Source organism: Somniosus microcephalus, chromosome 27 (genome assembly GCF_052327205.1).
Source record: "Somniosus microcephalus isolate GS21.2 chromosome 27, FLI_Smic_1.0, whole genome shotgun sequence".
NCBI lineage: Eukaryota > Metazoa > Chordata > Chondrichthyes > Squaliformes > Somniosidae > Somniosus > Somniosus microcephalus.
In genome coordinates this window covers 10,265,208-10,289,391 of record NC_141013.1, presented here as the reverse complement: position 1 = coordinate 10,289,391, position 24,184 = coordinate 10,265,208, and the positions used below count along the sequence as shown (strand labels likewise).

The 24,184-nt window shown below is 47.2% G+C and overlaps 1 protein-coding gene across 5 annotated transcripts in view; it reads left to right on the top strand.

Moving 5' to 3' along the window:
* LOC147099964 (A-kinase anchor protein 13-like) overlaps positions 1 to 21,433 on the top strand; it is a 482,784-nt gene extending 461,351 nt beyond the window's left edge. For all 5 annotated transcript variants that reach the window (XM_085968506.1, XM_085968508.1, XM_085968507.1 and 2 more), the window contains 7 exons: positions 2,133 to 2,294; positions 4,339 to 4,409; positions 5,261 to 5,302; positions 6,976 to 7,026; positions 9,732 to 10,205; positions 14,535 to 14,868; positions 15,674 to 21,433. In XM_085968506.1, the coding sequence (XP_085824632.1) occupies positions 2,133 to 2,294; positions 4,339 to 4,409; positions 5,261 to 5,302; positions 6,976 to 7,026; positions 9,732 to 10,205; positions 14,535 to 14,868; positions 15,674 to 15,777 (1,238 nt within the window). In that variant the 3' untranslated portion in view covers positions 15,778 to 21,433. The remainder of the gene's footprint in view (positions 1 to 2,132; positions 2,295 to 4,338; positions 4,410 to 5,260; positions 5,303 to 6,975; positions 7,027 to 9,731; positions 10,206 to 14,534; positions 14,869 to 15,673) is intronic.
* The last annotated feature ends 2,751 nt before the right edge of the window (positions 21,434 to 24,184 follow it).

Sequence of the window (24,184 nt, the reverse complement as noted above, 5' to 3'; positions counted from 1 at the left end):
AACAGATGGCAGCTGCAGCTGAGATTGCAGAAGCCATCTGTCACTTCTCCCGATGAGATGAGGCTGCACAAACACTTCACAGCTTGTCACCTGCAGAAACATCTAACCACATTAAAAATTACTTTCACAACATTTGCTTACCTCTGATACTAACCAGTGTCCCATTGCATCCTTCACACCACTTCTGCAGCCATCATCCAAACACCAACATAACAACAGGCTCATAGCACAACTCACTTACCCTAGCGGGGTTCCCTGACATCGGGCAGCCCACAGCAACAATCAAAAAATTGGAAAAAACTTCTTAACTACTTGTTAACAGCAGTTAAGTGGCTATAATCCTCTTCTCGCCGCTAGGAGTCGGGTCCCTGCACAAATTGGGCACCCGACTCCAGAGAAGATTGGTTGGAGGCGGGTTTGGGACCCGCTCACATTTTGGGGGATTTTCCCATCAGTCCCACCTTCTCGGGGCTGGTAAAATCCAACCTTAGGATTCCGATCTAGCACAGGTTAGATGTCGAGTAAAGCAGCCTCTGTGCTGTCCCATCAAGTATTGCCAGGTCAGATCCAGTAGGGGTTAGATGCAAAGTAAAGCTCCCTCAACGCTGCCCTAGCAAAATTTGTCTCAACCTCACAAGAGCGCCCCCTTGCTGCAGCAGTGTAAAGTATTTGCATTTGCCGCACCGTGATCCTGTCGTCCCTTTCGGTGAAATTGCGAATTAAGTGGCAACCAAATGGGGGCAGTTTTCTGCTGTGGGCCCGTGTCTGCTGGGTGCTGTGTTGAGTCTGTCCAAACTCACCTTCTGCAGGGGCCCTTCACCAATCCGATTTGAACCCTGGTCGCAAGGTGAAAGGTCGTGTCTAGGCCGCGGCACTGGGAGGTGTTTGGGTCTCTGATTAGCACATCTGTGCGGTGACTACAGCCAGATGGGGGAGGGACTGCCTAAGAAGAAGGGGATGGGGAAACTGCTCTTTAGTGGGTCTGCGTTCTACCACCATATGGCACAGTAGGCTCACATACACGTGCTCCTGTGGCCACCCTATCACCTATTCCCATTTCTCATAGGGACCCCTCCACACACATCCTTCAGACGAGCCAGTGAATTGTGCTCTCACTGTTGCAGGAATCACTCAGATGCAACTTTCCCTGCTCTTTTTTTGTTCCCTTCCCCCGCGCCCCCCCCCCCCCCCACCCTCTCACCACGTGGAAATACCATAGCCCCCTCCCCTCCCCTCCCCCACCAGTCAGCACCTCCCTATTTCAGCACCAAAGCTTGGAAATGAAGTGAGTATTGATGAGTGTTTGTCCGCACTCCATACAGCTCTTCACTTTAGTGCTCATTACCGATGATGGGCATTTGGAGATATGACAAAGATCGAATAATACTGCATTATATTCGGGGGGGTTTTTCTATTGACTTGTATCCAAAGCTGAAGTCAAGTCTTTGTTGTATGGACTAGACAGTGTTAATAGACATGGTCAGTGTAATGGCAGGTGCAGGGGTGTGCAATATTTTTATACGGTGTCCATTAAAACGCCCAGCAGCACGGTTAGAGATTCTGCCCTTCCAAACGTGGGTTGTGTCTGGAGCTAGGCTGAGGTACTGGTGTTTGCAGGTCTCTCATTGATGGCACTACAAGTGGGAGCAATTTGAGGGCATGGATTGAGTGCGTTCTGTTACACAAGAAGTGCGGCGCACAACATTGAAGTGTGTTGGGTTAAATAGCAAAACACTGCGGATGTTGGAAATCCGAAATAACAACAGAAAATGCTGGAAAAACTCAGCAGGTCAGGCAACATCCGTGGACAGAAATTTGAGTTGACGTTTCGGGTCGAACCCTTCTTTTGTCCGATCGCAGCCCTGCCTCCGATCTATCTTTTCTTTCCAGTTTTGAAGAAGGGTTCGACCCGAAATGTCAACTCAAATTTCTGTCCACGGATGTTGCCTGACCTGCTGAGTTTTTCCAGCATTTTCTGCTGTTATTTGTGTTGGGTTAAATGTGGGTTTTCGTGGTCCACAAGATCCAGTAGATACGCCTGGCGACCGCACTGACTCGTTTTCGTGTACCTGTTTTCTGGGTTTGTTTTGAAACTCCTTCCGACTGTTTACTGAACTCTTTCTTTTATCCAGTCGAGAACCTGCAGAACTTGCTGTCTCTGAGCTTCGGAGGCGCTATCGGACAGCAGGGAGCCGGCATCGCAGAGCAGGAGGGGGTCATGGGGCACATCTCCTTACCCAGGAGGGCCGAGACGTTTGGAGGCTTTGACAGCCATCAGATGAGTGCCACGAAAAGTAAGTCCGTGTTGATAGAGGGTCTGTGCCTTTTTAAAAACAAGTCGTGCATCTTCCAACAAAAGTAGATCGCGCTAAAAATGGAAATCTTGCCTTCAGACCCACGCAGTGGGCTGGTCTCGGCCCAGGCAGCAGTTGGCAATGCTGCAGTGGTCCCTTGGTTAGGGATGAGAGGGGGGAAAAAACAGCTGGAGGTCCTGGTCATTATCCAGTGGCCTCTGCGAGAATACACCCGTGTTTGAATAATGGGTGAGAACGGGATCAGGCTTGGCTGTGCTGCCCTTCATAGTCGAATAGCCCGCCACTTCTCACTGCCTAGGCTCTCGCATAAAGAATGACCACTGCAGCGGGGGTGGCGTGAGGAAAGAGTATCAGAGGGGGATGCAGAACTTGTACCATGGCACAAATCAGCTTCTACACTCTGGAAAATCGATGGGAGCAAAATAGTCATAATGTGCCCTGGGGTTCACTGAACACAAAACTCCAGGCGTGGGGTGCTCCTCTCCTGGAGTTGGGTGTTCAGTGTTCCTGTCCAGGCATGAGGAGTTTGGATGTTCCTCCCTGGCTGTTGTATCACACCACTTGTTATATTCATGTTTTGGTCCTACATTTTATTAGAATGAAATACATAGAACATACATAAGACATAGGAGCAGGAGTCGGTCATTTGGCCCCTCGAGCCTGCTCCGCCATTCAATAAGATCATGGCTGATCTGATCTTGGCCTCAACTCCACTTCCCTGCCCGCTCCCCATAACCCTCGACTCCCTTATCGTTCAAAAATCTGTCTATCTCCACCTTAAATATATTCAATGACCCAGCCTCCACAGCTCTCTGGGGAAGAGAATTACAAAGATTCACAACCCTCTGAGAGAAGAAATTCCTCCTCATTTCCGTTTTAAATGGGTGCCCCCTTATTCTGAAATTATACCCCCTGGTTCTAGATTCCCCCACAAGGGGAAACATCCTCTCTGCATCTACCCTGTGAATCCCCTTCAGAATTTTATGTTTCAATAAGATCCCGTCTCATTCTTCTAAACTCCAATGAGTATAGGAAATTCGAGAAAGCCAGATACACATCCTACATGAATCCTCATTCTCATCTTCAAATCCCTCCATAGCCTTGCTCCGCCTACCTCTATAATCACAAGCCCGACACCCCACTTGCACCTGCCACTCTCCTGCCGACAGTGCACCCCATTCTCCCCACTCCACCACTGGTGGCAGAAACTTCCTGCACTCTGGAATTCTCTTCCCAAGCTCCTTCCTTTTGCTACCTCTCTTCCCCACAAGCCTTCTCCAACCTTGCCCCTTGACTGTGCCTTTCATCACTTGCTTAAAGGGAAGCTAGATAAACACGAGGGAGAAAGGAATAGACGGATGTGCTGATAGGGTGAGATGAAGAGGGGTGGGAGGAGGCTCGTGTGGAGCATGAACACCGGCATGGACTAGTTGGGCCGAATGGCCTGTTTCTGTGCTGTACATTCTATGTAATTCCTTTCCTCTTGCTCAACATCCACTGCTCCCTCTAAAGCACCTTGAGACGTTTCATTACGTGAATTTTTTTTATGGGATGTGGGTGTCGCTGGCAAGGCCAGCATTTATTGCCCATCCCTAATTGCCCTGGAGAAGGTGGTGGTGAGCCGCCTTGAACCGCTGCAGTCCGTGTGGTGAAGGTACTCCCACAGTGCTGTTAGGGAGGGAGTTCCAGGATTTTGACCCAGTGACAATGAAGGAACGGCCGATATATTTCTAAGTCAGGATGGTGTGTGACTTGGAGGGGAACTTGCAGGCGGTGGTGGTCCCACGCGCCTGCTGCCCTTGTCCTTCTAGGTGGAAGAGGTCGCGGGTTTGGGAGGTGCTGCCGAAGAAGCCTTGGTGAGTTGCTGCAGTGCATCTTGTAGATGGTCCACACTGCAGCCACGGTGCACCGGTGGTGGAGGGAGTGAATGTTTAAGGTGGTGGATGGGGTGCCAATCAAGCGGGCTGCTTTGCCCTGTGAACAAGTTCTCTGGTAAGCTAAACTGCAGCATCTTCACTCCTAGATGGGGAGAAAGATGAAGTGGAAGATGGGCAAGACCTTCGCAGAACCGAGTCAGACAGCGTTTTGAAGAAGGTAAATGATCCTCGCTGAAACGTCTTGCATGCACTTTGGCAATTTATCAGGGAGTTTTCCTGGCCTTCAGGCCAGCATTCCTTCCTCAACCAACACCACCTGACCATCGGGATACTAACCCTGGAGGTTTCAGGACATGACCTCTTGCCTCCAGCCGCCCCACCCAGTCAAAACCCCTTTCTTCGCCATGTCTAATATTTATATAACTAATAAATAAAAATGTTCTTAGAAAATGAAAAAGAACACACTGGTTTTTTTTCTCCTGGGTTGTTCATGGCAGTGTCCCTGGAGATTAATCTTCAATTCCTGGAGACTCCAGGGCAACCCTGCCTGGACAAGCCGCACTGTTGGTGGGATCGGTGTGCCCTCCTGTGTAATTCTAACTCGTGTGGTTAGTGTGTGCCCTCTGGTGGCTAGGTTCTGTAACTGTACCTTGCCATGCAATGGGGTGCAGCAGGGAGGAGTCGTTGAATTGCAAACCACAACCCTTTCTACCTTTTTTATTTAAAATGATTAACGATACAAACGATGAAAGAATAACGACTGGAACGGTTTCTTAATCGGAAATTCCGCGACGTTTCCTGAACACTTCCGTGTAGATGTTTCTCTGGGTGACCTCCTCAGCCCAGCGGCACTGTGGCTAATAGGAGTGATCCTCAAACCTGGGGCTTTCCTGGTCTGTCTCTGGGCTGAGTACCAAAGACCCAGAGGTGCATTGACACACTGAATCATTGGGGTTGGGAACGCAGGTTGTGGCGTTGAGTTCAGATCACTCTTTTATTTTGAAGTTTACCAAAGATAACCTGGCGGTTGGTCTCCAATCAGTACTTTTTCCTTTTTACTTTTAATAGGGACTGACTAGCAACTTGTTGCTGCCGACCAGAAAGAATGAGGTAAGGCTGATTTTTAAATACAAATCGGCAGGTATATTTGGACAAGCACTGAAAATGATACACTGCGCAGCCCTCAGTTAAACACGTTTAACAGTGTCGCAATATCCAAGGCAGGAAGCCAAGTAATAACTCACCGTTTCCGTAACTCAAAAAAATAAATGACCATTTAAATTTTTTTCTTGATTTCTACCCCCCCCCCCCCCCCCCCCCAAAAACCTCGGAAGCGGGTTCCACAGGCACCGACTACCCTTCAGTAACTCGCCCAAGTGGCCAGTCTCCATATGTCAACCTGGACTGTGGTTGTCATCCAGTCCCAACCCTGTCTTCACCCCCATTCACTAGATGACTAGAGATCACAAAGTGGGAACACTGTTGAGATTTTTTTTTTTCATAAACTGTGTTGATTTATGGTGCTGGCAGTGTTGGCTGCTTTTTACATTGGTGTGAGTGAGATGCTCGTTTCCCACAGAGCACAGGTCTTGGGAGCCAATGTAAACCTCCGGCCAGACCCCAGGAAGACCTGCTTTTTGCCAGGAGCTCCTGGAGGCGACCTTGGCAAATCCAGGAGGGTTAAGTCGGGGCGCCACCAGCTGTACAAGACCCAGTCTGCGGCAACTACCAGTGTAAATACCCCAATGACACCTGTGTAAAATGCAATTAATGAGTTGTGGGTTTGAGGACTTTTTTTTTTGAAGTTTTTGAGGATTTTTAATAACTTATATTAATCTGAGAAAGGGATTGGGGCAGTTTTTATTTTGGTTTGCGTGGAGGAGATAATTCAGTGTGTGGTAATTAATCTGTCACCTGACCCCAACTAGCATAAAAGGCCGTTTGGGTACCTAAAGGTGACTAACAGGCAAGGTTTATTTTTGTTTAACCGCAATGCCTAACTTTTAGAAACTAGGACGTGACTTTAAAGCAAGACTTTTTAGATGCATAAGTGTGATGGGAAGAGGGGGAGTCATATTCCTCGGTAGCATAGTGGTAATGTCACTGGGCTAGTAATCCAGAGGCCTGGACTAATGATCCAGAGATGTGAGTTTAAATCCCTCCACGGCAGTTGGGGAATTTAAATTCAGTTAATTAAATAATTCTGGAATAGCATCAGTATAACCCAAAATAACAACAGAAAATGCTGGAAAAACTCAGCAGGCCAGGCAACATCCGTGGAGAGAGAAATAGAGTCAACGTTTCAGATCAAAACCCTTTGTTAGCCTCAGTCCTGACGAAGGGTTTCGACCTGAAACGTTAACTCTGTTTCTCTCTCCACGGATGTTGCCTGGCCTGCTGAGTTTTTCCAGCATTTTCTGTTGTTATTTCGGATTTCCAGCATCCGCAGTATTTTGCTATTGTCTCAGTATAACCCACTCTGGTTCACTAATGTCCTTTAGGGAAGGAAATCTGCCATAAGGAAATCTGCCGTCCTTACCCGGTCTGGCCTATATGTGACTCCAGACCCACAGCAATGTGGTTGACTCTTAACTAGGCGATAAATGCTGGCCTTGACAGTGACGCCCACATCCAGTGAATGATTGAATAAAAAATTCCGTACTATATTTCGCTCCCAGTGATGTTTGCTTCTCTCTGGGTTTAGTGTTAACACAAGAGGTAGGAGCGTTGGCTTCACAGATTCTTACTGCCGTTCCGCCTTACACGACTTGTTTATGTTGCAGCACGTGCTCCACAGGGTGCTGAGTCTACAGCAGTTGCTGCTTGGGTTACAGGTACGTCCGTAGCACTTAGCCCATCAGTAGTGGTTACTAAAGCTGCCAGAACTGACCGAGAACCCTGGGCAGGGCCCACTCTACCTTGGGATGCACATTTACCCCTTCATTGCTTTTCTTTCTGTGAATGAAAGTCCCAAAACTTGACCACTGAAGCACCCAGATCAATTTTCTCCCATCCTTTCCAGATGGGATGCAGTTGTACTGGTGCCAGTCACCCTTGGTACGATGCCATTATGGCCAATCCTCATGTGTGAACTGAGACAGCCATTGTTGCCAGGACGGTTCCAGTCTTCATCCAGTGGTCCACCTATGCACACTATTGATCAGGTGCAGTGCCCCTCCCTAGCCCCGGGGCACTGAGGGCAACTGTAGTGCCCCATCTGCAGACTGGAATTGAACCGGGGACCTTGTTGAAAAGAATGAGGAGTGAGTTAATCATAGAAACATAGAAAAATAGGAGCAGGAGTAGGCCATTCGGCCCTTCGAGCCTGATCCACCATTCAATATGATCGTGGCTGATCCTCTATCTCAATACCATATTCCCACTCTCTCCCCATACCCCTTGATCATTCCCCAGCAGTCAATTGAAGAGTTTCTTCAGAGGCAGCAAGTGGTAATCGGAGGAAGATGAGGTCGCGCTTTACTCAGTCAAGAAATCTGTTTTGTGTTCCAACAGCGCCCTCGACTGTTCAGCAGCAATAAGCTCAATTCTTGTAGTTAATCTATCTTGGGGTTGGGGGTCGTACTTTATAATACACCTGCCAGAAAGGCAAAATCTATTCAAGATCAATTTTTTTTTGAGAAACCCAGAAGAGGAACCAAGATCACCAAGGTTTAGAAGAGTAGGTGAGAATTTGAGCTAAATCAAGAAGTAGCCACTAGAACAGTTTATCAGCTTCTTGTATGAGTTGCTGATAAACTGAATCTGCCAGGCTGTACCTCATCACTGTTGTATTGTTTTACAACACAACTAGCAAGAAAGACTGAATGGGCTCATGGGCTGAGGGGGTGACCTGACAGAGGTCCTTAAGATTATGAAGGGGGTTTGATGAGGTAGACATAGAGAAGATGTTTCCACTTGTGGGGGAGACCAGAACTAGGGGCCGTAAATATAAGAGAGTCACTAATAAATCCAGTAGGGAATTCAGGAGAAACATCCTTACCCAGAGAGTGGTGAGAATGTGGAACTCGCTACCACAGGGAGTGGTTGAGGCGAATAGTATAGATACATTTACGGGGAAGCTGGATAAACACATGAGGGAGAAAGGAACAGAAGGATATGTTGATAGGGTGACATGAAGTAGGGTGGGAGGAGGCTCGTGTTGAGCATAAACACCAGTATAGACCAGTTGGGCCGAATGGCCTGTTTCTGTGCTGTAACTTCTATGTAAGTAGCAATTAGGTGACCCCAAGCTTGAGTATAAAAACCTGCAGATCTTGGGAGAAAGGAGGTAAGATGCTGCTCAGAGTTGAGGCCCTGTGACCTCCACCACTCCATCCTGTTCCACACTAAACCCTACTCACCCATCTCCCCCATCCTTGCTGATCTACATTAGCTCCCCATACCCCCCAAGAGTTTGAAGTTCTCATCTAAAAATCCTGCATAGCCTTCCTCTCGCCCAACCTTGCCCTGCCATGTCCTCCAGTCCTCTGATTCTGGCCGGCTGTACATCTCCATCCCCACTGCTCTGCTTTCAGTCGCTGAACCTTCAGCCACTTCAACCCTACTGTTCAGAGCTCTCTCCCCAACCCTTCCACCTTCTCACCCAAACATTCAATCATCTATCCTAACCCTTGCATCCAATCCTTTTCTCCTCTCTGAATTGTATTGGGATATGTTTCTACGTTAAAGGTGCAATATAAATGCAGGTTGTTGGGAAAGAATGAGTTAGAGTCAGAGAAGATGAGTATTAATTGCAACATGATATTAATTTTTTTTGAAGAATATTCTTCTCATTATAAATTAACATTTTAAGAGAAAGTCAGGAACATAGGAACAGGCGGAGGCCATTCAGCCCCTCAAGCCTGTTCTGCCAGTCAGTTAATTGTGGCTGATCTGTATCTTAACTCCATCTACTCACCTTGGTTCCATAACCCTTTATACTCTTTCCTAACAAAAATCTATCAATCTCAGTTTTGAACTTTCTAATTAAGCCCCAGCCTTCACAGCTTTTTGGGGGAGAGGATTCCAGATTTCCACTACCCTTTGTGTGAAGAACTGCTTTCTGACATCACTCCTAAATGGCCCAGCTCTAATTTTAAGATTATGCCCCCCCCCCCCCCACTTGTTCTGGACTCACCCACCAGAGGAAATAGTTTCTATCTACCCTATCAACTCCTTTTAATAATCATAAACATCTTAATTAGGTCACCCCTTAATCTTCTATACTCAGGGGAATTCATGCCAACAGTGCATAACAGGATAATGTGGAATAAGACTATTTAATGGATGAATTTGAACAGACCATCATCGTACAACACAAGTGTCCACGGATCAAGCTTAGTCCCAACTCTGCCATATTTGCTACAAAATTCACCAAAAATGGGTGAACATTGTTGTATTTTTCTCTTGTCAATTCCCCCTTCCCCCTTCCTGAAGATACTTACTGCCTGCTGTGATACAGTTCTATGTCCCGAAACCCCTTCAAACTATTTCTGATGCTTGTTGCACTTAATAATCGCTTTCCTTGTGTCCCCGGCAGGCTGTTGTGGTGCAGCAAGATTCATTCATTGAGGACCAGAAGCAAGCGTTGAGCGAGCGGAGCGAGCGATTGACACGGTCGTCCTTGCGGCCCAACTCCCTGATTGAGCAGGAGAAGCAGCGGAGTTTGGAGAAGCACCGGCAAGAACTGGCCAACCTGAAGCGGCAGCAGGCGCAGCACCTGGAGGAGAAGAAGAAATGGGAGAAGGAATGGGAGGGCAAGGAGAAGGACCTGAGCGAGCAGGAGGCCAGGGTGGCCCAGCACGAGGACGAGACGGCGAGGTTGCGGAAGGAGGTGGAGAAGCAGAGAGAGGAGCTTCAGTTGAGGAAAGAGGAGTACCAGCAGGACCTGGAGAGGCTGAGGGCCGCGCAGAAGCAGTTGGAGAAGGAGAAGGAGCAGCTAAAGAGGAAGGAAGAGCAGCTAACTCACCAAAGACAGGACAGTCTCTCGCACTCGGACTCCCTCAGTTCACAGGTACAGGCTTCCTCGTGCGGTAAATAGCACAGTACCAGAAATATTTTGTCTTCCTTTTTGTTAGTCGGCTGTTTAAGACCTGTAGAAATCCATCACCATCTTAAAAGACTCCAAACCAACCTCCTGAAATCCACACCACTGGATGCAACGCACACAATCTCCCCCTATGGGGGGACACACCCGACTTAGCTGAGTCCATTGAATTTGGGCAAGGGTTGGCAAAAAGCCATGGTTTAAGTAACCCCCAAGTGTAGGAGATTGTACCTGCTGGAGTTTAACAAGCTAAAACCACACAGCACGGGGTAAGCTTTCCAGCAAAGACCACCCTACATGTTTTTGCCTTCAGTTGCAGGACTGTGCTCCTTGTTGGCATTCTCACCCTGAGACCTTACCCCGTCGTGGGGCCAGTTTCCATACGTATACTGATGACATCCAGCTCACACTCTCCAACACCACCGTCAATTCCAAAACCACCTCTCTGTTTTCAGATTGTTATCTGACCTCAAGTCCTGGATAAATTTCTACAATCGAATATTGGAAAACCTGAAGCCAGTTTATTCAGATCCCACCAAGAACTCTGCATACTTAGGGCCAGATTTTCAGTGGGCCGTGAGGCGGGCTTTTAGGCGTGCGGGGGGCAAAAATCCCGAATTCGGGGGTCCCGACACCATCCCGCCCAAAACCCGCCTCCACATAAGTTTCAGAGGAGGCGGGTACCCGTCCCACACTGGGACCCACCGACCCGAGGCGGGAAGGGATTGGTGCCAATTAACTGCCTGTTAACAGGCAGTTTTTAGCCTAATCCTATTTTGAGGGGTGTCGTGTGGGATTCCCGACGGCTCCAAACCACGCCAGGTTAGAGCAGGCGGGCCGGCGGGTTGAAGGACTTGGAGGGGTCGAGATGTCGGTGTTCAGGTGAGTGATGGGTGCATGAGTGCAAAGGTAAGTGTGTTTGGTGTGTCTAAAGTGTGTAAAGAAGTTTAAATTACCTGTACTTACCTTTACAGCCTTTCTTCCTCTAGGCTTCGGGAGTCCATCATTCAGCCGGCACTGAAAGCAAAATGGCTGCAAACTGTCAAAAAGTGACAGCCTTCAGCTTTCATTGCCGGTGAGATTTCTAACTGAGTCTGCGTAGAAGGACTCAGGTTAGAAGTCAGATTGTCAGTGTTTGACAGCTTCAAACAGCTGTGAAACACTGATATTACATCTGTCAAAACGTCTTGACAGATGAAATTTCAGTCTGTGACGTCACCTGTTGCCGGGTGGCCCTTAATTGGCCTGCTGAGCCCGCTGGGCGGGCTTAACAAGGTCAATCAAGTTAAAATCGCGTGGATTGGCCGAACGTCGATGGAGGCGGGACTAAAACCCGAAAGTTGTAGTCCCACCTCCTTCCCGACTGCCGAATGAAAATCCAGCCCTTAGTATTTACAGCACAGAAACAGGCCATATTGCTCAACAGGCCTGTGCCGGTGTTTATGCTCCACATGAGCCTCCTCCCACTCTTCTTCATCTAACTCCATCAACATATCCTTCCATTCCTTTCTTCCTCGTGTTTATCCAGATTCCCCTTAAATGCATCTCTGCTATTCGCCTCAACTACTCCTTGTGGTAGCGAGTTCCACATTCGCACCACTTGGTTCCAACTACCTTTATGGTTGCCCCCAACTCCATCCCACCCTGTCCCAGTGCTTGCTTAGGTTGAACCAGGTGGCACATGATCTCTGTCCCCTATTTGACCCTGAGCTCAGCTTCACATCAAACCCATTACAGGAAACTTTGTGTTATCCGGAGGCTAAATGTCCAGCAAGCTCGAGCCACCGGCAAAAATCAGGAGCCGTTTCGTTAGGTTTTTTTTCTTTTCATTGCTTTTTTCTCAACAGTCAGGCTCTGCAAGGTCTCGCTGAAGCTGTTGCTAAGCTACAGAGACGCTACAGAGACGCTTGCAAGGTACGGCCGACTGTTTAGAAGCTAAGCAACAGGGTTTGTTGCCAGATACGGAGCTCAAAATCTCCGTATGTTTCAACATTAGCGCTGGTTTGTCCGGCAGTTTTGATGGGACAGCAACAGCTCGGTCCCGTCGGTGCCGGATATCACAAAGTTTCCTGAACTAAGACCGCTTACTTCCACATCTTGTAACAGTGTCCATTTTGACCCTTATTCACTCCCATTAAAACTATTATCTAGGCTTTCATTAACTCCAAACTGGATTTCTCCAATACAAAAAGAAAATACTGCAGATGCTGGAAATCTGAAATAAAAACAGAAAATGCTGGAGATAGTCAGCAGGTCAGGCAGGATGTGTGAAGAGAGAAACAGAGTTAACGTATCAGGTCTCCACCCTGCCCAAACTCCCAACTGGTCTAAAACCCCACTTCCTGTCCCACACAATGTCCTGCTCACTGACTGCACCAGCTATCTAACCACCAAGGCACCGGTTCACACAACCTCCCATGGTCTGACTCCTTGATACTTCTTCCAGCCCTACATCCCGGCCCATGCCAATGGTTCTCTGACTCTGGTCTTCTGCGATTTAGGGCTCAGTACAGCAGTGGTTCACACACTAACACATCCATTGCATGGTTGTCACTGGGGTTATTTAGAGCGTTGGTGCCTATATGCTGTAGGAAAGCTCGCACTTTAGCCAGTCCACTTTAATGCTGTGCCACACATTTGTGTGAAAATCTAAATTAATCTTTTCAAACAAATTACTCCCACTGTTGCCACCAATACTTCACCTTGTTGTTACACAGCCCGAAACAGCACGCCAGACGCAATCCCGGTTTGGAAGGGCAGAATCTACAACTGTCCTGCTGGGTGTTTTACCACAGATCATTTAGACACAAGTGTGAAAACTTTACACACCTACCATTATACTTTAGTGAAATCCTAGTAACACTGAAGTCTTTCAGGGGCAAACCTGAAACATGAAACCTTGAAAGAAAATATTTTCATCCTTCGCTGTGTATGCTGTCCAAAGTGATGTTGCAGTCCATTAAAACAGGCCATTTCTTCCAGTGTTTACATTAATGTTGCCTTTAAGCAGTCGGAAAGAAAGACTTGCATTTATACAGCGCCTTTCACGACCACCGGACGTCTCAAAGCGCTTTACAGCCAATATTTTTGAAGTTAGTCACTGTTGTAATGTGGGAAAAGCGGCAGCCAATTTGCGCACAGCAAGCTCCCTCAAAACAGCCATGTGATGATGACCAGATAAACTGTTTTTGTTATGTTGATCAAGGGATAAATATTTAATCACACCTGCCTTCCACCCTGTCACAGACCGTCCATTTTGTTGTTTCCTCCGCTCCCCCCCCCCCCCCCCCCCCCGCTTTCCCGGCCTCTGCACATGCTTAAAATCTGTTATATTTTTCCAGCTCTGACGCAAGGTCACAGACCCAAATCGTTAACTCTCTTTCTCTCTCCACGGATGCTGCCTGACCTGCTGAGTGTTTCCAGCATTTTATGTTATTTTTAGCTCACTTGATGGCTCAGTGTGGATCAAGGCACTTGGCTGGTGTAGCTAAGCCATACAGGCCAGAAAGTCCCAGGTTCAATTCCCGATCCATGCTGAGGCAGCTCGTTTCAGGTGGGACAGGGGGCTGTAGTTGGAGTCGGCATTTCTGAAGTAGGGAGGTGGAAATTTAGCTAATGTTCCTGAGTCACCCAGTATCCAGTGAGGTGTTCAAGATGATTAAAGGAGTTGATAGGATAGATAGAGAGAAACTATTTCCTCTGGTCAGGGGAGTCCAGAACAAGGGGACATATCTTTATAATTAGAGCCAGGCTGTTCAGGGGTGATCTCCGGAAGCACTTCACACAAAATGTAGTGGAAATCTGGAACTCTTTCCCCCCCCCCCCCCCCCCCCAAAAAGCTTTTGAGGCTGGGAATCAATTGAAAATGTCAAAACTGAGTTAGATCGATTTTTGTTAGGTGTGGGTATTAATGGGTTACGGAACCTAAGGAACCAAATGGAGTTAAGATACAGATCGGCCATGATCTAATTGAATGGTGGAACAGGCTCGAGGGGCTGAATGGCCTCCCCCTGTTCCTTTATTCCCACTGCAAGGCTAGTGTCTGAGGATGTTGGTTGAGAACAAAACCGGACAATTCCACAGCCAGCAGTCACTTGCCGTGTAAACTCGTATATGAAGAAAAGACACTTGGGTGAGGAGGGCACCCCGCGGAGGGGCCAGCGCCCAGTGACCCCCCCCCCCCGCGGAGGGGCCCGCGCCTTCAGGGCAGGAAGAGCATAAACTGAGGCAGGGTAAGAGAGATTTGTGTTCAATTCAAGCTTTGTATTTTCCAACTTTTCCTTTCCACGTTCACAGGCCTCTGATCGAGAGATTACGACAACAACGGGCGCTTCGACCGAGGGATCCCCGAGCTCAACAAAACACCTCAGTTGTAATTCATTAAACCAGGAACGTTTGGACACGCACCTTACAAAGCGGGAAATGGAGAATTCCCCCAGCCCCCCTTGGACAGACTCCACACAAAGCAAAGCCAAGAACCTCACGAGTCAACCGCGGAGCACCACAAACCAGACAAACAACCCCATCCCACCGCGGTTACTCAAGCTCGCAAAACCAAAGGAGAAGAAGTCCAAACACCGCAAGGGCAAAGGTCACCGGTCTGGAAACCTGCCGCCCGAGTGCAATCCAGGTGTGTAATGGCCGACATTTCGGAGTTAAAAGAGCGTTGAAATAACTCCTGTTGAGTTGGCTGTTGAACGGCATTTTTGACGGGTTGTAATGTTCTGGCCATTTTTGTTTCAAGCCCTGTTCATTACTGAGATAGCCGGTCTCCGCTAGAGCGGTGGTCGGAACTTAGGCCTCACGTCTCTGGCCTTGGGGGGGTGGGTGGGGGAGGTTGCCAACAACGTTCCCGCTAAGCCACACAGCTGTCTGGAGGTCCTGCGCAGGCCCATCACCGGCTTTTTAATGGGACATTTCACCCGTGCGCGAAATTTTGAACGGTCCGTTTAAAAGGACCGCGCACCCAAAAAAAAAAAAAATTCAGAATCACAGAATCTACAGTGCAGATAGAGGCCATTTCGGCCCATCGAGCCTGCACCGACACACATCCCACCCTACCCCCGTAACCCCACGTATTTAATCCCCTAACACTAAGGGTCAATTTATCATAGCCAAATCAACCTAACCCGCACATCTTTGGACTGGGGAAACATTAGTTGCCAACCTTCAAGGATTACCCTGGCGTCTCCAGGAATGGAACATTAATCTCCAGGACTGCGAGCAACACCCGGGAGAAAAGTCAGTGGCTTTCAGAAAAACTGTGCATTTTTCATTTTCGTTTTATTAGTTAATAAAAATATTGGAGAATGAATGATTTTTTTTTTTTAAAAGCTATTTAACTGGGGGTTGGGGGGGAAGGCATTGCAAGTCTATCTTTCTAAAGTTTCTAAAAGTAAAGTGTAAATTTCTTTTTTGTTCTGTTTTTTCCTCAGATGTCCTACCCGCAGCAGGCGGCTCAGCGCTCAATCAGACAACACCAGATACAAAGCACCCTGCAACTGAACTACTGGGCAATGAAGAGGTTTTCTACTGCTGAGCTTTCCTGCATTAGAGACTCATGTGGAGATGGGGGGAGAGAGCGGACTTGGGGACTCCCTTGAAACCCTCCTGTAGATTGTGTGTGGGGCCAGATTTGTCTCACCCGCACTGCCTTCTCCCACTGCTCTGTGGTGATGGTATTGATGAAAATGCATGCCGAAATAATAAATATATATATTTAGTTGGTATATTGATCTCTCGCTCTCTCTCTCTGCATAATGAAAGAATTGATTGATTAAATGCTAGCCAAAAGGACAAGAAAAAAAATCCGGTTGAATTGAAGTCTATCTTTGCCAGGAATTTCTTAACCAAAACCGTAGGCAAAGCTGTAATATTCCATCTGCTATTGGAAACTGATGCAGATTGAATCAGCGTGGAGAAACAAATTGTTCAGTATTTCTTGCTGTCTTCTAAGGCACGGTGTTGTCACTAGGTTTGTTGTATGCATTGGCGGCGATATACTTCAGGAGATATCGCACTCGAGTCGAGCGTACTCTTGTGCAACGCTCCCAGTTCAGCCCCTCAAATTTGCCCCAGAGCTGCCAGCACCAGTGACAGCTGTGTACCTCGAACCTAAGATGCTCTCTCCCGACACAACCTGTTTGGAACGGCAGCACCTGGAATTGTAGCATTGGGGGCTTTTTCACACTTCCAAGACAGTGTGAGCATTTGACCGATGCACTTTTCTGAAAAGCTAGTGACAACACTTTTCCCCCCCCACCCCTCGCTCCTTGCATTCTCTCCGGCCTTGGCTATTGACTTTGGGCGGGGAGGGAGGGAGGGGAGTCCTGGCATTTTCAAATCTACCCGACCAAAAATGATCCAGCCATTCTTCCAGTGACCGGACAAACCACAGACTCAAATAGCAAAGGGGGATGCTAGTAATGCAGGGCTAGAGAGATTGATTTACCAGCTAGGTTGGTCACTTAGAATTTCTGGTGTCAGTGTGTGGGATGAACTCTCCCCTCCGCACCAGCAGACTAAAATGTAAATAGAATTGCAGTGAGTGCAATGGTTTTTAAAACATGTGCATTTCTCCCATTTGGGGAGAGAAAAGTCTGAGGTTTTTTCTTCTTCCTTCAAACATGTTAATATTTAAATCTTGAGGGGAAGAAATGATGTCAAATGATGTAAAATTAAATTCTGAATGTATAATGTTTTTAAAAAGCAGAAACCGTGTATAGCTGCAAGGGTGGAATCCGTGCACAATGGCTTATACTTGATTATTTTTTTCCTTTGCTTTGATTTCCATTCTACTAGAATGTTAATTGGGATATTTTAATTATCTTTGTTTAGATCATCTCATAATTTTTTTTAATGGATAGTATCTTCTTTTGGCTGGCCTGCTTATGATTTGATGGGGGGCAACAGGATAGTGCAGTGTATAAAGCACTGGCCTTTCACCTCTGGAACCTGGGTTCAAAGCCAGCTTAGACTGGAGGGATCAAAGTCTCTTTGGCCTGCATTAGGGGGGTCCTATGTGGATTGAGTTCAGGCAGTCTCAATCCAGTCCACAGCACAAAAACTGCCTATAATCTGGCACTAAATAGGGAATCTCGCTCACAGAGGCCATGGGTAGCTGGGGTGGGGAAACGGAGCAATGTCACGCTGGGGCTGCAGGGGAAGCTTAGAACGTAAAGCAAAAGAAGCCTTGCTCTTGGCTTAGCCGTGACCTGCGAGTCCTTGATGCTAGCACCGGGTGCCCGCAGTAGGAAAGTGTTCCATTCCCCGTACCAACGGCCCTCACCTTGATCCGCATAAAAGACACAAATTCACATGTTACCACTGAACACCGACCACTTTCCAAACACACCTCGTTAAGGGACAGTTTCTTAAACACTCTGGTTTGTTGGTGTTAATGCTTTGGGGGGAGTGCCTGTTTGGGGGCACAGTAGGAAGGGAGAGTTTGCACTGTTCAACTGTAGAGGGACCATGACTGCCCAATTTACCTTTTACCCCTGATGCCTCTGTCTCACTACGAGGTACTATTTCAATGATTAAGGGAAGCGCCCAGCTTAAAACAGAGACAGTGAGGTGAAGCATAGCCACATGGAGGAGACCGACTGACCGGTCAGTTCCTGTTGTGCCCCAGATAACTTTTGACTTCTGGATTGTTTAAGAATTGGTGGTCCCTTTTGGGTTAGGACCAGGAGTTGGCCCCTCAAGCCAGTTCCACCATTCAATTAGATCATGGCCGATCTGTAGCTTAACTCCATCTTACCTGCCTTGGTTCCACAACCCTTAATACCCTTACCCAACAAAAATTAAAGGGTTACGGTTAATCCCATGGCCCACTCCAGACCACACAAGGCCAGCTTGAAGGGGTATCATCTCCTTAGCATGGTTTGAAGCCACGAAGCACTTTAAAGGAACAAATTTTCTTTTAACCTGTACACTGTTACAAGCTTTCTTCTTGCTTTAATCAGGGGACAATCACAATTCCGTGATGTGTGCTGTTCGTCATGGATTCCAAACGCAAATGTCGGGGAATTACTTCAAATGGGAGTTTTACTGTAAGATGCCGTCTCAGTTTTGTTCTGGACTTCCTCCTGCCCAAGGGGAAGGGGATGCATTTTACCAAACACAGAATCCGTATACAAGAGAGAATACAACCACTGTGCGTGAGTTGCAAGCTTCTACCAGATCCTGTGGTCTAGTTTCAATTTAATAATCTTAAGAGCTGCTGCTATTGATTTTATATAAGTATTATTTTTTTAATATAGGGGGTTTTTCCCCCCCCCCCCTAAGTTTTTGGTGCCTGCTTTGATTTCATTTACTTGCAGCGATTGCAATAGCCATGGTCATTGGCCTTTGTTTTGGGAGGGCGATGGGTACGGTTCGGATTGGAGTGTGGTGGAGTCTGCCCGTATGTTACCGGGGGCAGCACGGGTCCCATGTGTGAGCCCCCCTCCCCAAACTACTCCAGAAATGTCAATAAGGGATGTGACGAGGTTTCTCAGGAAACCCCTTCATGGCAAATCCCTGTAGGCTCCACCCCCCCCAAAAAAAGTGGTATTTCTTAATTACATTTTGACTCCTCTTCTCTCCTGAAGGGAATGACTTGTGCTGAGGCACTGGTTCCACGGGCACTAGGTGTCTCCTCACCCAAGTGGTCGTTTCGTTCTTGTCCGAGCCTCGGTTGGTGAGGGTGTATTCAGCCATGAAAGGGCATCACATCCAAGCCCGATGTCTGATGTCTGTGTACACACTCTCACACTGAACCGTGATGAGCAGCAGGAGCCCTCTTCCCTCCCCACCCCCTCCTTCACCAGCCCCGGGCTGCTGCGACACTACCTGTGTCCCAGCTCTGATCATTCAATGCAGACAGAATCATTTGTTTCTTTTTTTTTAAACAAGAGTGATTTAACTACGATTATTTAATAAATTGCAGCACACTAGGATGAGACATTCAAGTGACACAACGCTGCATAATCCTGGTGCCTGTCCTGCTTAATTATCCAGACCATAAATCTTTGTACAAATATCTTGCCCCAGTGAAGGGTTGTTGGGGGGAGAGGAGAGGAATGCCAGAACTGCAGGAGATGTCGTGATGTCGAGGTATTGCTGTTTATCCAGCGGAGTGGTGCTAGATGTAGCAAAGTGACTTCACGTGCTTCTGGAATAGAGGCACCTTCGGCGAGACCAGGGTTAACAATCGGGAGGTGCTGCTCGCACAATATGAGAAGTAGTAAAACCACTCGGGCCCGCGGTGAATCTCCTGGCGGTGATGAGCCTGCACCCAGGAGCCGGTCCTGGTCAATCCCACCGGGTTATTGTTTAAACGCATTGGAGGGTGCTGCAAGGGCAAGAGCAGTCACCTGTTGCAGGGTCTCGGTTACTGTGTCAAAAGCAAAATACTGTGGATGCTGGAAATCTGAACTAAAAACAGATAAAATGCTGGAAATACTCAGCAGGTCAGGCAGCGTCTGTGGAGAGAGAAACAGAGTTAACTGACCCTTCATCAGAACTGTTTTTATTTTGGTTACTGTGTGTTGGGTGGGGTGGGGATAGTGTTGACCATTGTACCAGATACTTGCTAATATTTAAAACTAGAACTGCAAATGCGTGACCGGTCCGTGAGTATCTGTAAAGAGAAAATACAGATTAACATTTCGACTGTGGCTCTGAATTGCCAGTTCCGCTGACGAGTCTTCGTGTTTCAGATACTGAAGGCCGTGCCTCCTCCAGCACACTCAGATTTTCAGCATTCCCGGTCTTTCATTTTTTAAACCTATGCTTGAAGTGCCCAATAAAGGGGGTAGGTAGCTCACCCTCTGCAGGATTGGCAGATTTAGTTAAAGGGTAATATTTTTATTTGTAAACAGGTACCGAGGGATGCAGTTACGTCTGTCTGTCTTTAAGACGGGGCCTTTTCAAATTTCCCCCTCTCCACTTGTACAGCAAACCACAAAAGGGGGTTTCTTTGCCTCTGTATGCTGTCATTTTATGGAGCAGTGTTCTGTAGGAGTGAGCACTCCTGCTTATTTTGGAACTCCGCACTGTCAGAGGCAGGAGCCCAGCTATTGACTACTCTGACTTTGAAAATCTTAGCATCATTATTGTACACTGGTTAACCCATTCACATTAAATTCCTGCCTGTGTTAATTTAACACGGTTAATCCACTTAGGAGTTTGTGACTGTTACAATAGCACAGACAGGAATTTAACAGTGACACATTAACCCGTGCATTAGAGATAGCACACAGGATATTAAGCCCCAAAGTGCTTATTTTAAAAAATCTGTTTTAAGACTGATTTTTTTCATGTACAGGATAACAGGAGTGATTTTTATTCTAATTTTGCAAAGCTTAAATTTTTTCCCCCAGTACTTCTGCCTTTCAGTGGAGTCCCAACAAAAGGGATTTTACTTGGTATCTTGCCGAGTGAATTTTTAATGAGTGTTTAATGCCTCTCTCTCTCTCTCTCTCGGTGTGCTGTGAGTTTGATAAATGCTTCCCCTCCCCCTCCTCCTCGCCACCTCGTGTATAATCTTTGGCCATCAGCCAATTCCTAAAGGGCAACTCGACATTGAGACGATGTCGTGTCTCTTGAAAAGGGGCCAAACCATTCCACGTGGAAGCTGTCTGCCGGTCGGGTTCGAACCCTCCCAAGTCCTTTCCTGAAGCAGTCTGCGCCGACCTGCCCAACAGAGCTGGCAATGCAGATCGTTCACCAGTAATCGGTCTCCGCACTTTCAACATTCCCCTCCTCCCTCCCCTGTCCGGGTTCTCGACACCGTTTAAACCGCTTGATTCAGACGCGCCTGCCTTGTACTGAAAACATTTATGCACTAACTGAAATTGTGGATGTGCTCAGGATATCTCTCAAGCATTTTATATACCTCTCTGCTTTCAAAAAAAAAATTCCTGAGGATAAACGAAAAATCTACTTGTACCTTGGTACACCTTGTATTTTTCTCGATTCTGTGTAAAAATAATTATAAGGGTAAAAACCTAATTATTTTATCTCTGATGTAATTAATGTAAAAAAAAAAGTGGAAACTGTAAACAAATAGTTACATTTCTGTAATGTTTCCTGTGATCGCTGGTAGCCTTTTTTTGTGTAATTAAACTTTTATTTATCACCTGTTTTCCTGTTAGATTATAAACCAATGTACATTTCATTTTCCCCACAATAAACATTTACACAATAGATTTACCTGAAGGAGTTTGTGCTTTCCTCCTCCGACTTAAATAGAAGCATAGAGTACAAAAGCAAGGAAGTTATGATGAACCTTTATAAAACACTGGTCCAGCCTCAACTGGAGTATTGTGTCCAATTCTGGGCACCGCACTTTAGGAAGGATGTGAAGGCCTTAGAGAGGGTGCAGAAAAGATTTACAAGAATGGTTCCAGGGATGAGGGTCTTCAGTTACGTGGATAGACTGGAGAAGCTGGGGTTGTTTTCCTTAGATCAGAGAAGGTTGAGTGGAGATTTGATCGAGGTGTTCAAAATCATGAGGGGTCTGGACAGAGTAGATAGAGAGAAACTGTTCCCATTGGCGGAAGGGTTGAGAACCAGAGGACACAGATTTAAAGTGATTGGCAAAAGAACCAAAGGCGACATGAGGAAAAACTTTTTTACGCAGCGAGTGGTTAGGATCTGGGATGCACTGACTGAAAGGGTGGTGGAGGCAAATTCAATCGCGGCTTTCAAAAGGGAGTTGGATAAGTACCTAAAGGAGAAAAATTTGCAGGGCTACGGGGAAAGGGCGGGGGAGTGGGACTAGCTGAAGTGCTCTTGCAGAGAGCCGGCACGGGCCGAATGGCCTCCTTCTGTGCTGTAACCATTCTGTGACTTATTCCTCTTCACCCTCTCCCTGAGCTGCAAGGACCAACATTTGCCTCCAGATGTCAGCGATGAGCTGCATGTATCTGCTGGGGAGGGACAGATTCTGCTGCTGTTAGTCTTCACACTGCTTCCCTCCCATGTTGGGCCAGCGAGAGGCATTGATTTCTTGCGCTCATTTATCAATGCCTCCATGGTCTCGCCCTACCTCCTCCTTCTTTCGTATGGTAGTAGCAAAACAAATCAAATGTCAATATCCCAAGTCAGATATCCAGGCCAAAGCTTCCGGTGTAACAGTGTGGATATCTTGTCGGCTGCCTGCGAGTTTCCTCTGAGGGCAGTGCTCAATGATGTGCTTCAGGGTGTGCTTAGGAGCTCCACAGTCGCTTGATGGGGATGCTTTAACCTTCCATCTATGGAGAAGGGTGGCAGCATCGACCATGACCGGTTCTGAGGCGGTTGATGGTCGTCCACTGTTTGCGAGGAAGGTTTGATCCTGCAGGTTGTACTGTGGGGTCCTCAATCCATTCCAAGCATTTCGTCATCAAGGCTGAGGAGAGATCGCTGAAGGGCTTCGGTGACGGTCCAAAATGGCCTCCTAGATTCTACCTGACCACTGGACTCACCTTAGCCCTGTTTCCCAGTTCGCACCCACTTTTTCTGATCTGTGTGTCCTGTTCTCTTCCCCCCCACCCCACTCTGGCTCTAGCATTGCTGACTAAGCCTTCAGCCGACAGGGTTGTGCACTTCGGAATTAAGTTCCTAAATCATTCTGCCTTACTATCTCTCTCTTCCTCTTCAAAAGCCCTCTCAAAAGGAAGCCACATGTTAACGGCATCTCTTCAATTTAATTATTTGGATGTGAAATACTTTGAGATGTTTGAGAGATAAAGAAAGACCTTGCATTTCACTCAAGAAATTCACTACCTTTCTGACAGGTTGCTCGTCTGCTTTTCCCCAATCGATATGAAAGTTAAAATCCCCCATTAAAACCACTGCCTCGGCTACACGCCACCCTAGCTGAGATCCGTGAACTCAGCAGAGAGCGGGGATCGAACTTTCTGAGCTGTATGGCTCAGTACCACACTGGGTGTGCTCTCACTCATTAAGTAATTGTAGGAGAGTGTGTCTTTACTGAGGGTTTGGCTGCAAATCTCTAGATGTAGACAGGTAAAGCTATATTTAGCAGTACGTGTCATTCATTTGAGACATTAGTGTCGTACCACAGACACAGGGTTATCATAATGCTGGGCCAGCTCCAGTTAAAACAAGGCCCTGGGCTTTTCAACTATGCAGTCATTTCTTAAATTTTTTTTATCTCTTTCTTTCCCAGCCTTAAGATATATTACATCATCGAGCAGCCCTTTTAACACCGAGAAAAAGCACCTGGAGCTGTTGGCAACAGCAGGGTTCTTAACAGTACAGCTCAGGTAGTTACTAAGACAAGACGACTAGCAAATGTTTCCTTTTCTTTCATCTTTTCGATCGTGCTTATCAAGGTGAGGGGTGGTAGCGGCTCAGAAATGGAATGTTTTCCATTTCGGGCTCCCATTTTCAGCATCGAGCCCTCCCAGGTCGGGTACAGCACAGGTTATGTGCAGAGTAAAGCTTCCCCTGCTCTGTCCCGATAGCGAGGACTCTGCTCCGAACTTGAAAAGTGTGCCTTCTGCTGCAATTTCTCACAACAGTGGCCTTTCTAAATAAGACTGCCATTCTAGTGACCAATTAGGGGGAGCTTCCTGTTGAATGCCCAAAAATAACTTTGAAAAACTTAATGTAGCCTTTTAATACCAGCCATTCGGAGATTGACAATTTGCTGGCAGTTTTGTGCTGAGGGACCCATGCCCACTAGGACCTGGATTGAGATTGCCCAAACTCGCTTTGTGCAGAATCCCTTCAAGCAGCCATTACCCAACACCTGACTACCACTCAAGTCCGTTCAACTTCTCCTTAGTTCTCATGCGCTTATATCAACACTATATTGTTCAATCACTCTATACTGGTAGCCTATGTCGATCGATATTTTCTAAAATCTCTCTTCGTCCTGGTAGGCCTTGTAGGAAAAAGAAAAAAGACTAGCATTTATCTAGCACCTTTCATGACCACCGGACGTCCCA